The 14,513-nt window shown below is 40.4% G+C and overlaps 1 protein-coding gene across 2 annotated transcripts in view; it reads left to right on the top strand.

The window, feature by feature from the left end:
* LCORL (ligand dependent nuclear receptor corepressor-like) overlaps positions 1–14,513 on the top strand; it is a 238,735-nt gene that overhangs the window by 183,260 nt on the left and 40,962 nt on the right. For both annotated transcript variants that reach the window (XM_006884513.1, XM_006884514.1), the window contains exon 6: positions 13,287–13,380. In XM_006884513.1, the coding sequence (XP_006884575.1) occupies positions 13,287–13,380 (94 nt within the window). The remainder of the gene's footprint in view (positions 1–13,286; positions 13,381–14,513) is intronic.

Raw genomic sequence — 14,513 nt, forward strand, 5'->3', positions numbered from 1 at the left:
ATCATATATCCCTTTTAAACAGTTCTCTCTGTCATCTGTTTCAATGCGGTACACATCATTCCTCCCCTCCTTCTCTGTCTTCTCTCAACCACAATGTCAGTCCCGTTTTACAGCAGTGGCCCTATGCGATATTTGTCCTTTTGTGACCGAGATATTTCAGTCAGCATAATGTCCTCCTGGGTCACCCATTTTGTATAATACTGTATGAGTTCCTTGTTTTTCAGTGCTGTATAGTATTCCATTGTGTAAATATACAACAGCTTCTCTATCCATTTGTTTGTTGATGGGCACTTGGGTTGTTTCCACCTCATTGTTATTGTGAAAAAGGCCGTGATAAACATGGGTGTGCAGTTTGAGAGCTCTTGTAGGTAAGCTCAAGTTTCTGTCTTAAACATCTAACCATTATTTAACCATGCCTCCCAGTAATAATGGTTCTACGAAATGTGCTGATATTTTGAAGTTCGTCTCTGTTGGTCATAGGATTACTACGTGTGGCATCACCACAGCGACAGTTTTGCTTTTGTAAGAGTATTATTTATAGTTCTTTTAAATCTCCAAAACGCATCTCTTTTTCCATGCAAGCCTTTAGGAGTTTTCTTTCTTCTCTCCATTTGCGGCAATATGGGTAATGCTACCTCTTTTACTTATTCGGACTAAACATTTGTTGAAGCTACTGTAACTTTGCATACACATCTCTTTTCTATGTTAATCTTTTTTAAAAAATATTTTTATTATTGTTGTTGTTGTTGTTATTATTATTATTATTATTATTATTATGTGTGTACTGTCAAATGAGATCTGACTGGTACAGGAAGAGATTGTCCCTCTCCAGCAGAGCATCTGGTGGATTTGAACTGTGCACCTCTGGGATTGCAGTGCAGCTTCCTGCTACTAGGTCTTTTCTATGATAATCTTTTCAGTGAACCTAACTATTTTTCCAAATCTGCCTCCGTACTCCTCGCTATCCTTGCCTTTGCTTCCACAACTCACAAAGCCCTCTATTGCTGTTGAGTCAGAACTGCCTCACGACTGGCCGTGCAGCAGGTTTTTCCAGCCGTAAATCGTATGTGAAGAGATCTTTCTTGGAACAGCCGGTGGATTTGAACCATCAAAGAGGTGCTGCTTTACTATTAGTGGTGCAACTCTGTGGACTCTGCTCCACCAGACTGACTGAAATAGAATGACTCCACAGGGATCCTCTTCCGCCTTATGTCTTTAACCACTGTGTGCTACAGAAATAACTCGGTAAGGTGGACGAGACTGAGAGCTCAGCCTCAGGATTAAAGGCAGACTCGTTAACATCCTGCAGTGTGCGGATAAAACAACTGCTCGCTGAAAGCAAAGAGCTTGGGAGTCCTTCCAGATGAACAGCAAAGACCCCAGGCTTCGGTTACACTCCAGCATAAAGAAAAGGAATTCTTCACAGATGAACCCATAAGCTGTTGTTGTTGTTGTTGTTGTTGTTATGTGTCGTCGAGTCGCTTGTGACTCAGCGACCCTATGTACAACAGCCCTAAACCCTGCTCTATCCTGTGCCAGTCTCATTGCCTCCGACACACCCATCCCGATTACCCCAGTCACTGAATCAATCCACCTCATAGAGGGTCTTCCCCTCCTGCGCTGTCCTTTCACTCTGCCCAGCATGATGTCCCTCTCCAAAGACCTGTCTCTCCTTACAACATGTCCAAAATATGTTAGGCGAAGCCCCAGAATCCTTGCCTCCAAGGAGCAGCCTGGTTTGACGCTCTCCAGGATGAATCTATTTGTTTTCTTGGCAGTCCATGGTACATTCAGTACTCTTCTCCAGCACCACAGCTCAAAGGCGTCAATTCCTATGTATGAACCCATAAGCAGCATCATGATAAATGGAGAAAAGACTGAAGCTGTCACAGACTTCATTTTCTTTGGTTCCACAGTCTACACCCTCAGAAGCAGCAGTCAAGAAATTAGATAACAGACTGCACTGAGCAGATCGGCAGCAAAGGGCCTCTGTAAAGTGCTAAAAAGCAGCAACCTCCAGAACTAAGGTGCATTTCACCCAAGCCCTGGAATTCCACATCACCCTGCTTTGCATGCAAAGGCTGGGTAATGAATAAGGAAGAGTGCAGAATTGGTGGATTTTAATTACAACCTTGGCAGAGAACGCTGTCAGCTGCCCAGAGAACAAACAAATCTGTGTGCGAAGGAGTGCAGCCAGAAGGGGAGGTGGGGGTGGCGGGGCTCCATCTGACGTCCGTGAGATGTGCTTTCAGGAGCGGCCAGTCCCCAGAGAAGGAAGGTCATCGTGGGAAGCATAAAAGTGGAAGAGCCTCCTCTAGACGTGTTGACAGAGTGGCCACCACGCGGGGCTCCAGCACGGCAACAGTTAGGGGGTAACTGAGCAGCGTTTGTCATGTTGTACTTGGGGTACATAGGGTTGGCACCGACTGACAGCACTAACAACAACCCCGTTCCCACTGGCCTCTTCATTGTGCTCTCAGGCCACGTGTTCCCAAAGGTTAGAAAACCTTGATGTTCTGCACCCCTGTAGAAATACACGCGAGGCAGCGTGTTTGCCCTGAAACACTTAGGAAGCGAGGGTAAATAATACTAGTATATCAGAGTTGTTTTGTGTGCTTAAGATTTCAATTTTATTCTAAACTTCTGTTAAATTCCAAAGGGCAAAAAGCAATTTGCAGCCCTGAGCATGGGCAGCCATTATTACCCCAAATAAGGTCAGCTGTGGCAGAGATGGAAACTGCCGCTTTTTTTTTAATTATTAATTTCAATGAACATTTACAGAGATTTTGGGTTTCCATTCATTCATGGTTGCACTTTTCTCCCTGCCCACCCCACTCCCACCCCCAGTTCGCTCTCCTCCTTGAAAAGCAAAAGAAAAACTCCTTCATTGGTACACAATCCACCTGAACCCCCCACAACCACCCCACCCCGAGTATACTCCACTCTGCAACCCTCATTCCAAACTCTTATGATAATCATAATGCCCTCAAATATATCGCTTTTAAACTGTTCTCTCCTTCATCGGCTTCAATGCAGTATACATAATTTATCCAGTTTTTCTCAGTCTTCTCCCCACACGATGTCAGCCTCATTCTATAACAGTGGCACCACACAGTATTTGTCCTTTTATGACTCAGATATTTCACTCAGCGTAATGTCCTCCAGGGTCACCCATTTAAACTGCCGCCTTTTGTTAGCCTCGTTGGTCTGTCATGAGGGCCAATGAATATTTCGCTAGATCTTTTGTTATAGTCATTTTCTCACTACAGTATGGCTGTTAACCTGCTTATTAATTATTAACACACTGCTAAGCCTTTGTGTACAGGCGTATACCGTCAGGACTTGGCATGCTGTATGGCATCCTGGATTTATGGATATAAGTGTTCACTCCTCTTAAAGCTGAGAGCAAAGATTGAATGTGCTCACCGACATTTGGTCACTGAATTCATGGGATCTAACAGTGGAATTTGTGGGGTTTTATTTTTTAATTTTTGTTTATTAATTTCAATGAATATTTACAGAGATTTTAGATTTCCAGTCATTCATTGTTGCACTTTTCTCTTTGAAAAGTAAAAGAAAAATTCCTTCATTGGTATACAATCCCCCTGCACCCCCACCCCCATCCCGCGTATATTCCACTCTGCAACCTTAATTCCGGACTCTTATGATAATCATAATGCCCTATAATATATTGCTTTTAAACTCTTCTCTCAATGCAGTATGCATAATTCATCCAGTTTTTCTCAGTCCACCACCCATTCTACAAAAGTGGCACTATGCAGTGTTTGGAATTTGTTCTTTTAATAATTGCAGGTGGAAACTTCTAAAATATCTTTTATCAACTTAAGTGGCATGGAGAACATAAAGGGTGACTGTTAGGGAGGTTAATGATTCATTAATGAGTTGAAATTTTTAGGATTGTTTTCCCTGGACTTGGTAACCTCAGATAAGTCAAGTCCTTTTATATATTAAGTTTCACAGTGCTATCAGGAGGCTAAAGTTTTGGAAACTGTCCACTAGTTGGAGAGAGATTACTTTCTTTCTTTTTTGAACAAATTATATGTCAGCCTACTACTAATTGGTCTTCACATGAGCATTTAAAAGTCTGCATTGAATAGACTCAGAATTTTGTAATATTTAAAATTGTCACTATCTGTGGTGTGTCTGCTGCCACCACTGTTACCTTCTAGTTTCTTGGCTATGATTAAAGTGGGTGAAGCTGGCAGCTTGAGATGTTAATATAATTAAGAGAGCCATATATGGTGTAATGATATTATGCTTGACTGCACTGTTTATAAATGAAGTCTGTTGTTATTCTGGTAGGAAAATGCCAAGCAGTTTTTTAAAGTTCACAATTCAAAGATATATAGCTGTATCCACTAATGAAGGCAATGAAATTACTCCTCTTGTTTTTTCTGTGCTGAGCATTTATGTTGTGAAGCTAAACACACGTGGCATGAAACTTCACGCTGAGAATGTCATGATTTAGTGGCCCTGAAGAACAGAGCGTAACACCCTGTTTGCTTTCCTGTCTCTTCCTGTTGAACCATCTCTAACGTTAGAGATGGGAGGACCCAGTAAATGACGTCATTTGAAATTTACTAACATAGGTCTTCCACTCACCTTCTTAGAAACCCTTAACAGCTTCACAAATGTTTTTAGAATAAAGTCTGGAACCCTCATTTACAGTCTGACCCCTCCTTCTCCATCTACTTGCATCTCGTGCCTGTCTTTCCCCTCAATCTCCTGACTGGCTCTTTTTTCATTTCTGGAAGGCTCTACACTTCCATGGCCTATGGCCTGTGTGCAGCAACCACCATCTTCCTCTACCACCTTTTTGAGAATAAGTTTTACTTGGGTTTCTTTTTTCCCCCATCAGATCTCATTTGAAACCAGTTTTTCCTGGGAAAACCTCCCCAACACCTTTGAACTTGACCCAGTACATACATGTGTGTTCTTATCTTCCTGCGCGCTCTTAATACCTGTGTCGTTACTTGTTAGGTTTGATGCATTCTTTCATCCAGCTTGGATCCACAGACTCTTGGTACAGCAGCACTCAGGAGCTCAGAAGACCTGTTGCATTGTGAAAATCTGTCCGAGAACCTCTCCAAAGTTTGAAAGGGCAGTGCTGTCAGTTTAAAGGTTAAGATGCACCTGATTGAGGCCATGTTCTTTTCAGTTAATTGTTATGCATTAACTGAAAAGAACATGGGATGGCAGATGAAAAAACAATGCCTTTGCGCTGTAATGCTGGAGAAGAATATGCCGTGAACTGCTAAAAGAACAAACAAGTGTGTCTTGGAGAAAGTGCAACCAGGGTGTTTCTTAGAATTGAGAACAGTGAAGCTTCATCACACATAAGTGGGTCAGGTCGTCAGGAGAGGTCAGTCCTTGGAAAAACACACCATGCTTACGGTGCATTTCAAGTCCTCTAGGGTGTGTTTGGAAGTCAGTGTCTTTATTTCCATAGCTTGAGCACTCCTGGAGTGCCTCACACTGAAGATGCATGTCTTTCATTAACTAAGGACACTTTGCAGGCGTTTACCTTTTCAAATCTGTCACAACTTTCTATGTCCTGTTACAGTCACATTGAAATGTGCTTTTTCATTTTCTTATTTGTATATCTTCTTTTTAATTATGTATTGTAACTGTTTTGTCTTGTCTAGCATCCAAATTCATAGAACTATACTCCACTTCATTTTTTTAAATTAATATGAAAATATTAACAGCCATAACCCATATAAACAAAAAAAATTTCTTTGTAGGACTTCAGTAATGTTGAGAGTGAAGAGAGATTATGAAATCAAACCTTTGAGAAGCAACTTGCTTTAGGACTAACTCCGTGTTTCTTAGAGTCACGGACAAAAAAGACCAAATGACATCACAGGAAAACAAAAATAATCGTCTACAAGTTGCCTTTTACAATTAATATTTTTTTAACATCTTTCTTTTTCTACAGAACTTTTTCACTAACTAAATTTATTAGCTGAATATTACCCTGTTTTGCAGAAATAGCACATTCAACTAATTCTGTATCTTCAGATAGGTAAATTGTGTCCAGTACTTTTAGGTTCATAGTTGTAAATAGTCATGTAGGTTGATAATCTTAGAGAAGAATATTGTTCTTTTGTACCATCAAACGGAGCCACATCATTGCAGACCCTCCGGCGAGTTTTCAGAGCCTGTCGGTTGCATGCAAGGAGATGCCCTGTATTTCTCCCTCGGAGCAGCTGGTGCATTCGAACCCCATGACTTTGGATTGGCAGTGCAGCTCCTTACCACTAAGCCAGCAGAGCTCCCTTAGAAAGTAATAGGGAAATATAAAGGTTTGGCATGCAAAATGTGCCTTGTTTACTATTAATGGTAGTCATGACAGTACGTGTAAGAAAAACTGCACTACATTCATTTTGAACCAGAGTCCGAATTAATAATAAAATTATATTAATTCAGCAAGTTGAACACAAATCAAAAGACTTCAGAATTTTATTTCTGGGCAGAGCTTTCAAGAGGAACCCTTGACCATGGCTTGAATTCAGTAATTCCTCAAAAAATGGAGTCCGGGGTGAGCCACAGAGGACAGATCCCAGCAGGTTCTCGGGTTCAGGGAGACCGAGACTGGAGAAGCTGCCTTTGCTCTGCGTGTTCTTGGTGGGTCAGGGTTTATATTCTCAGCTTGGCTTCACACGATCATGGCCAGAGAGATAGCAAAGACAGGAGAGGAGCCGAATATCACAGTGTTCTCTTCAAAGCTGCAAAAAAGTTTCTAATGGCTAAGTTGGCCTAGTGCTAAGAATTTGTGCCTCCAACCCTAAGGCATGCCATTCAAACCCACCAGCTTCCATGTGTAAGAAAGATGAACAGCCTCCTTTCAGGCAATTCAGAGCCTCTGCAAACCCACTGATGAATCAGCCCTGAGTCAGTTCCGACTCAGCAGCACACAGTGGCTGTAGTTACAGCTCTGGTGGCTCCGTGGGGGGAGAATTGTGCTGTCAACCTAAAGGCACACGGTTCTAAGCCACTGCCTCCTGAGAGAAAGATAGGCAGTTTCCTCCAATGTGATGGATAGCCGCTGAAAACCTGCTCGAGGTTCAGCTCTGCATCTTTTCTGAACCAATGGCAAGTGAGGGGTTGTTTCAGCATCTACTCTGATGGTTCAGAGGTAAGAATCTGAATTCCAGAGGCATGTGGTTCGAATCCACCAGCTGCTCTGCAGGAGAAGGATGGGCCTCTGAAAACCCACTGGAGGGTCAGCTGTGAGTCAGCTCCCAGTGGACAGTGCACAACAACACAGAGTCACGGTGACTTAGAAATGACTCACCAGCACTGAGTTTTGGGTTTTGTTCTGTTAGTGTTAAGGCAGCCTGTATAATAACCCTGTGTGCAATTATACATAGATGTTTTAAAGACTTGGTAGTGTCTTACACATTACAGGATTTGGAGAGCATGTTAGAAGCATGAAGAACATAAATAAACATGCTTGTTTTAACGCTCTGCACCCAGTCTCAATTACTGTCATCAAGTTCACCACGAGGTTCTTCATGAACCTATCACAATATATCAGGAAGACACTAATGTCTCCTTTCTTTCAAAACACAACATTGATGTGGAGAGAGGCAAACGAGGGAAGAAAACGCCAGTGTTAACACCTGATTGCTATGTTACTCTTGGTTTTATTGTGATTTTGAATGGAAGTTTACAATGCTGTGTCACTCCTGCGTGGTACTGATTACGTCCTCACAACTCTGAAACTGGAATCCTATAGTTAATAACTGTAACATCAATCTAAAAGAAAAATTGGTTAAATTAAAAATGGATTAAGCCAAAGCAGCTGCACTACAGTCCTGAAGGCACACGGTTCAAATCCACCAGATGCTCTGCTGGAGAAGAAGGGGCAATCTCCTCCTGTGCTAGTCGGATCTGATTTGATGGTACACAACAACAACAGAAAAATAAATTAAAAATTTTTTCTAAGAAAATGCTTTTACAATGTGTAATTTTTTTGGTTGTCAATTTTGTTATCTATTAACCACACACGTTAAGGAAACACTCATTTCTTGAAGAAAGCAGTTTCTATACACATATACGTATGTGTTTGTGGACATGTTCAAACGTACACACAAACATTTGAACATGTCAGTCAAAGATCACCTTTGTTGTTGCCATTTTAGTATGTTTGCCTGAAGATTTTAGTTAGGTTTTTTTAGTTTTGTTTTCCATACCTAATGATCATTGTCAATTGAAGTTTCAAGCCAAGCATAATACTCTTTAAAAATAAAAGATTGTTAGTAGTTGTTTTTGTTTTTATTTTTAACACGTTGCCACAAATGACAGTAATGCATCAAAAAGAAATGTGTTTCTGAGCACGGTCGTCAATTTAAAAGTGTGCAGCAATATGTAAATGTTATTGTTATGCTGTGAGATCGGAATCGACTCGTAGCTGATTCTCCAGTGGATTTTTCAGAGACTGTAAATCACACAATAGGATATTGTCTCTCTCCCCCCACCGGAGGTACAGGTGGATTCTAACCATCTGTCTTTGGATTGGCAGTACAACTCTTTACTCAGTAGGCCCTATGTAAATTTAAATAGGCGAATTTTCTAGCAAATAAAAATACTCGTAATTTATGTAACCAACTTTTTTTAAAAAAAATATTTTCTATTGGTTTGCTTACAAAGTTTGTGTTTCAGTACAATCATTCTCATTCATTATGTTTTATGAAATTAATCACCATTGGATCATGCCCACTATTACAGTGTGTTTTCAGGTCCCCACCGGATCTTTCCCATTTCCTTCCCCCCCCCACCCCTACCCACCCTCACCCTCTGCACCTACCTCTATCCCTTTTGGGTCCCCATACATGTTTTACTAGTTATCCTTCTATTTTTACAATAATGGTCTTAAGCAGTATTTGTCCTTATGAGACTGAGTTAGTTCCCCCAGCATGATACTTCCCCAGCCTCCCCCAGGTTATGTAGCATTTTTTTAAATCCTTGCTCTTGAATCCTGAGTGCCGCATAGTATTCCATTGTGTGAATGTACAATTTCTCAATCCGTTTGGTTGTGGTTGGACATTTGGGCTGTTTCTGTGATCTTGTGATGGTGAATGAACATTGGTATTCAAAATCTACATTTGTGTCTCAGTTCTCATTTCCTTGGGGTGTATTCCAAGCAGTGGAATAGCTGCGTCATACGGAGTTTCTATGTTCTGTTTTTTGAGAAAGCACCAAACTGCCTTCTAGAGTGCAGTTTATATAGCCAACATTTTTAATAGCTGTTTTAAAAATAGTGCATTTATCAGTAATTTTTAAATCTGTCGTCTATCTTGGTAGAAAAATAAGGCCACCTGCATGTTAAATATTGATATATTATGCTATTTAAAGATATTATTAAGATTTTTTTTTTGTTACTACATCCTGGTTTATTACTCCTTTGTCAATATGGTAATGTGCCTTTTTAAAAAAATTATCTTTATTTTGCTTTTATATGCATATGAAATCTGTATACATGATGCTTCACACATTCATCTATTCACTTTGTGTTTCATACGATCATTTCCATACATTGTGTTTTATAAAATAAATTATCATTGATCCATGCCCATCATTACCCCACCTTTTCAGATCCCCACTGGATCTTTTTAATTCTTTCACCCCCTCCCTGTGGCCAACACACTCTTCACCCTGTGATTTCTGCCCCACACCTCTCCTCCCTCCTCTTCCCACTTTGGACTTTGGACACATCTTCCTAGTTATCCTTCTGTTTTCACAATACTGGTCTTATGCAGTATTTGTCCTTGTGAGACTGAGTTAGTTCACTCAACATAATGTTCACCAGCCTCTCCTTTTTAAAACATTACACAGATTAGAATTGTAGCTGCATGTCGACTCCAGGATATCACTGATTGTGAATGCATTTTCACAGTAACTGCAGGACAAGGTTTCACGTCTGTTGGTCTCCACTGCATACTTAACAGTAACACCATCTCTGTGACCTTGGGCAACTTAACTAATCTCTCTTTGAGCTTCAGTTGTTGGTCTTTTTTGTGGGAGTGTTTTTTTTTCCTTTACTATAAAAACTTTCATATAATGAAACTCACCTCACTGGACTATTGTAAGCACTAAATTGTTGTTGTTGTTGTTGTTGTTATGTGCCGTCGAGTTGCCTGCGACTCATAGCGACCCTATGTACAACAGCCCTAAACTCCGCTCTGTCCTGTGCCAATCGCACTGTCTCCGACACTCCCATCCCAATTATCCCAGTCACTGAATCAATCCACCTCATAGAGGGCCTTCCCCTCCTGCGCCGTCCCTCCACCCTCCCAAGCATGACGTCCCTCTCTAAGGACCGGTCTCTCCTCACAACATGTCCAAAGTATGTTAGACGGAGCCTCAGAATTTTTGCCTCCAAGGAGCCACCCGGTTTAACCCTTTCCAGGACAAATCTGTTTGTTTTCCTAGCAGTCCCTGGTATTCTCAATACTCTTCTCCAGCACCACAGCTCAAAGGCATCAATTCTCCTTCTATCCTCCTTGGTCATTGTCCAACTCTCTGATGCATAACAAGTGATTGCGAAGATACATAATATTTTTTAGCCTAACGCTTTGCATATATTAAACACATTCTAGAAAATACTATAGTTACATATGAATTAAATGATTTTTGGGTAAGCTACTAATGTTTTCTACACATCAGTGGCAGCCTGTTCTAGAAGGCGACCATGAAAGAAGCAGCCTGTGAATTCAGTAACAGTGGGTTTAGTGAGCAAATGCTTTTACACAAGGAATGGGAGATTCCTGATGATGCTGTTAGTTCCTCCTGGAAATAAGCACAAAAGTAACGTAGCCTGGGATCTTCCTTACTTTTTTTTCTTATTTCTTTTTTTTTAAAAAAAGTATTTCATTCTTCTTTTATAAAAGAAAAATCTAAGATACTTTTATCCTTTGAACGTGGTGACACTAACCTCGCAACCACATGAGATTTCTCATTGTTCTTCAAGATTCTAGTCAGCACATATTTAGTGAACATTTATTGTGTGCCAGACATTATTTCTACACTGGTGAGTAATGCAGGCAGACTCTGCTTTACGTAGCTTGTAGAGTGTGAGGACGAGCATTGCTAAATGTGTAAGCCCTTGCAATACAGGTGGCTAAAGCTGAAATGACGTGGGTGAGTATTTCTGACCGGAGAATTACAAAGAATGATGGCAAATAAAGTCCACCTTGGGGCCTGAAAGAGAAATAAGATTGAGGAGGCAGGGGTGTCTGAAATAGAAGGTGGGTTTCATTGTTAGAGTAAACTTAGATGGATGATATGTGAACTCATGGAGACAAATAGCAGAGCCTTTTTCCAGCTGCCTCCCCACCTTCCGGCTCTATTTCCCAGAGCAGGTTGAGCCTTTAAGACCAAGTCGCTCTTCTGCTCAAAACCCACCCGTGGCTTCCTGTCTCATTCAAAATAAAATTCACACTTTGACCATAGCCCTCTGGTGGCTTAGTGAGAAGGGAGTGCACCACCAAAGCAGAGGTATATGGTTCGAATCCACCAGCTTCTCCATGGGAAAAAGATGGGCAGTCTCTTCCCATGAGACTTACTGCCTCTGATAACCCCCTGGAGAGTCAGCTGGGTTGCTTCCAATTTGAGGGTTCACAACAACAGCCCCCAAGCCCTGGTGTCATTTTCTGCTTCATCTTCATTTATCATCAACCTGGAATATATTTGGTATTGTCATTGTTCTCATCATCACACTCGGACCACAAAATAGAAATTGCTGTTATCGGACCTTTTTTCTCCCTTATTGTTCCCACTACTTTGTATGTGATAAGCATCCCATAAATAAGGGTGGGGTTGCCCACAATGATGTTTTATCTTACTTTTTCATCTTTGAATCTCTTCTGTAAGGTAAATTTGTAGGATAATGATAAAACCCAGGTGGCGTTTTCCAGTGTATCTTTTTCACATGTGTTTTCTGATAAAGCAGCTGAGACTGTAGAGCGGGCTCGGGCGTGTCGGGGATGATGAGGAGGGCGGCACAGTGAAGGCCGGGCCCCTGTCTGTCCTTTATCCGGTTGCTCCGAGTTGTGGTCAGCTCAGCGGCACCTGACAGTAACAACAGGTATCTTTGTAGCTCATGTCTTCCTCATATTTTTGAGCTACTTGTAAAGACACCATATTACTTACTTGCTGAGTTTTTAATACGGAGTTTGTTTTTATTCTTTTTGATGTCGTAGTTTGTCAGATTAATAGGATATCTGACTCTTTGGTGTTTTATTTGTGTAAATTAAACATAAATAATACCAGTCATTAAATACGGGAGCTCTAGTGGCCTGGTAGCAAGAAGCTGCACTGCAATCCCAGAGGTACATGGTTCAAATCCACCAGATGCTCTTCTGGAGAAAGAGGGGCAATCTCCTCCGGTACCAGTCAGATCTGATTTGATAGTGTACACACACACACACACACTCTAAATAAATAAATAAAATTTTTAAAAATAATCTCAGTTATTAAATAACAAGTTCTTTTATAGCAAGATAGTTTTCCTTTAAAAAAAAATCATATTGTTACAAGTTGTGTCTTTCATTACTCCTCACTCAGTCAGAGATAGAAGCTGAGATATTCCAGGTGCAGTTACGGGCTGCATCCGTAACATGGTACATTTATGCACTTTGTTCTGATTCAGAACGTGCTGGTTACACGGAGCCCTCACGGTGAGCCTCACGTACGTGTGTCTGGAGAATTTCGGCTCCACCTGGCTCTGCTGGCTGGCACTTCCACTTCCCCCACTCTTCTGTCTTTTCTCCTTTCCTACAGCATGGAAGAATAAACGACCTTTTCTTTTCTTTTTCTTTTGTTTTTTGAAAAGTACATGTGCCAGATTTTGCTAGTCCTAATACTTTGTAATTATTCATTTACCTTATTTTCTGTTCTGTTTTGTACAACTGCCACCACGCCCACCCTCTCAAATAAAGCATCATCTTAGACAGCCCCTAAAAGAAAAACTCTTGTTCCAGCAAAACGGTGGGCAGCCATGGTCCGACTGGATTTGTGACCGGCTCTCAATGTTGGAGTCTGTTAGTTCTTTCACACCCCCTGGCCCTCTCGTCTCTCCTTCCTCTTCTCCCTGATAGTGCTAAGACTGTAGTAAGATAAGTGTGCTCCAGCCACATGTCCAATCCAAGTGTTAATTTTTAGGTCATATGTTAATAGATAGCAAAATAGGAAGTGTTAAAAATGTATAGATTGCTTTTGTGTCACGAGTATAAAGTCTTTTTTTCTTGCCAAAATTATAGGGGATGGAGTGTTAGATCTCTCTACAAAGAAAACCAGCATAAAATCTGAAGACTCGTCCATATGTGATCCTCCTTCTGAAAATTCAGTGGCTGGGTAAGCAATATCTAGGAAATATAATTCAATACTAATATTTCAAGGATCTCTTCAGAGAACTCTGACTACTGTTCTGATTAGGCTTATGAATGTCATTTTCCTTCCGAATTTTTTGTCACTCACAAGTATGTCTGTCTCATACTTTCCATTTGTCCTTTCTCTTTCTTTTTTATTCTTTCTGTTAAAGAAAAGTTATCAGAACAATCACCAAACTTTAGTTCATGTTGCCAAAATGCACTATCAATTTAATCAGAGACTATGAACCAAGAAGCAGGACAAGTAAGGGCAATTTTAAATATCCAGGAAGTGATTTTAATGAAACTATTTCATTTTTAAACAAATTCTAAAAGTACTATACGGAATCATTCTTTCAGCTAGTTCATAGTATTGGCTTTTTTTTCCCCCATTGTGCTCCCAAGTGTGGTGGCTAATGACTTAATTTTATTAATCACCACATACTTAGAAAGCTGTCATGAAATTACTTTAAATAAAAAATGTACGCTATGAAACACTGTTCTTGTTGGATTCTTGGGATTTTCTTTTTTTTTTTACATTTTTAAAATTTTTGCATCTTCCCATTAACTAAAATCACAGGAAGCCTTTTGGGCACACTTAATCTTAGATATAGATTATAATCTGTTCCACCCAAAGTTGTAGTAGCATTTAAGTCATCCTTTATAATGCGCTTTCTGTTTAAAGAATTCAGAACTTACAGTGCTTCGTTAGAAATAGAAAGAGCTTTTTTAAATATCTAAACTTAAATCATCTTATTCAAATCTGGTTTATCGACCTGTTTCAAATTTTAAGTTTTGGTCTAGAGAAAGGTTAGTTGGTGGAAATATGAGATGTCTGTGTTTGGTAATATTCCTGCTGCTACAAATTTCCTTTAAAGGGGTTGACTCTTTTATTACTTGTTTAGCGGTAACGTCACATTTCTACTAACAAAAACGCCTTTAGGATTGGGGTCTTTTTTTTTCTCTTCTTAATAATGGAACACTAATTGTACAAATAAAAAAAAATTATAAAGTGTTGCTTTGCAAGCATCTGTCAGAGGAATAGCAACATCATGAGACCATTTTTACCAATACTGAGTTAGGATTTTGTGTTCTTGGAAGGTCTGCCCGTTGCGGCCA

Source organism: Elephantulus edwardii, unplaced genomic scaffold, assembly GCF_000299155.1.
Source record: "Elephantulus edwardii isolate Elephantulus edwardi_28Jun2011 unplaced genomic scaffold, EleEdw1.0 scaffold00035, whole genome shotgun sequence".
Classification (NCBI taxonomy): Eukaryota; Metazoa; Chordata; class Mammalia; order Macroscelidea; family Macroscelididae; genus Elephantulus; species Elephantulus edwardii.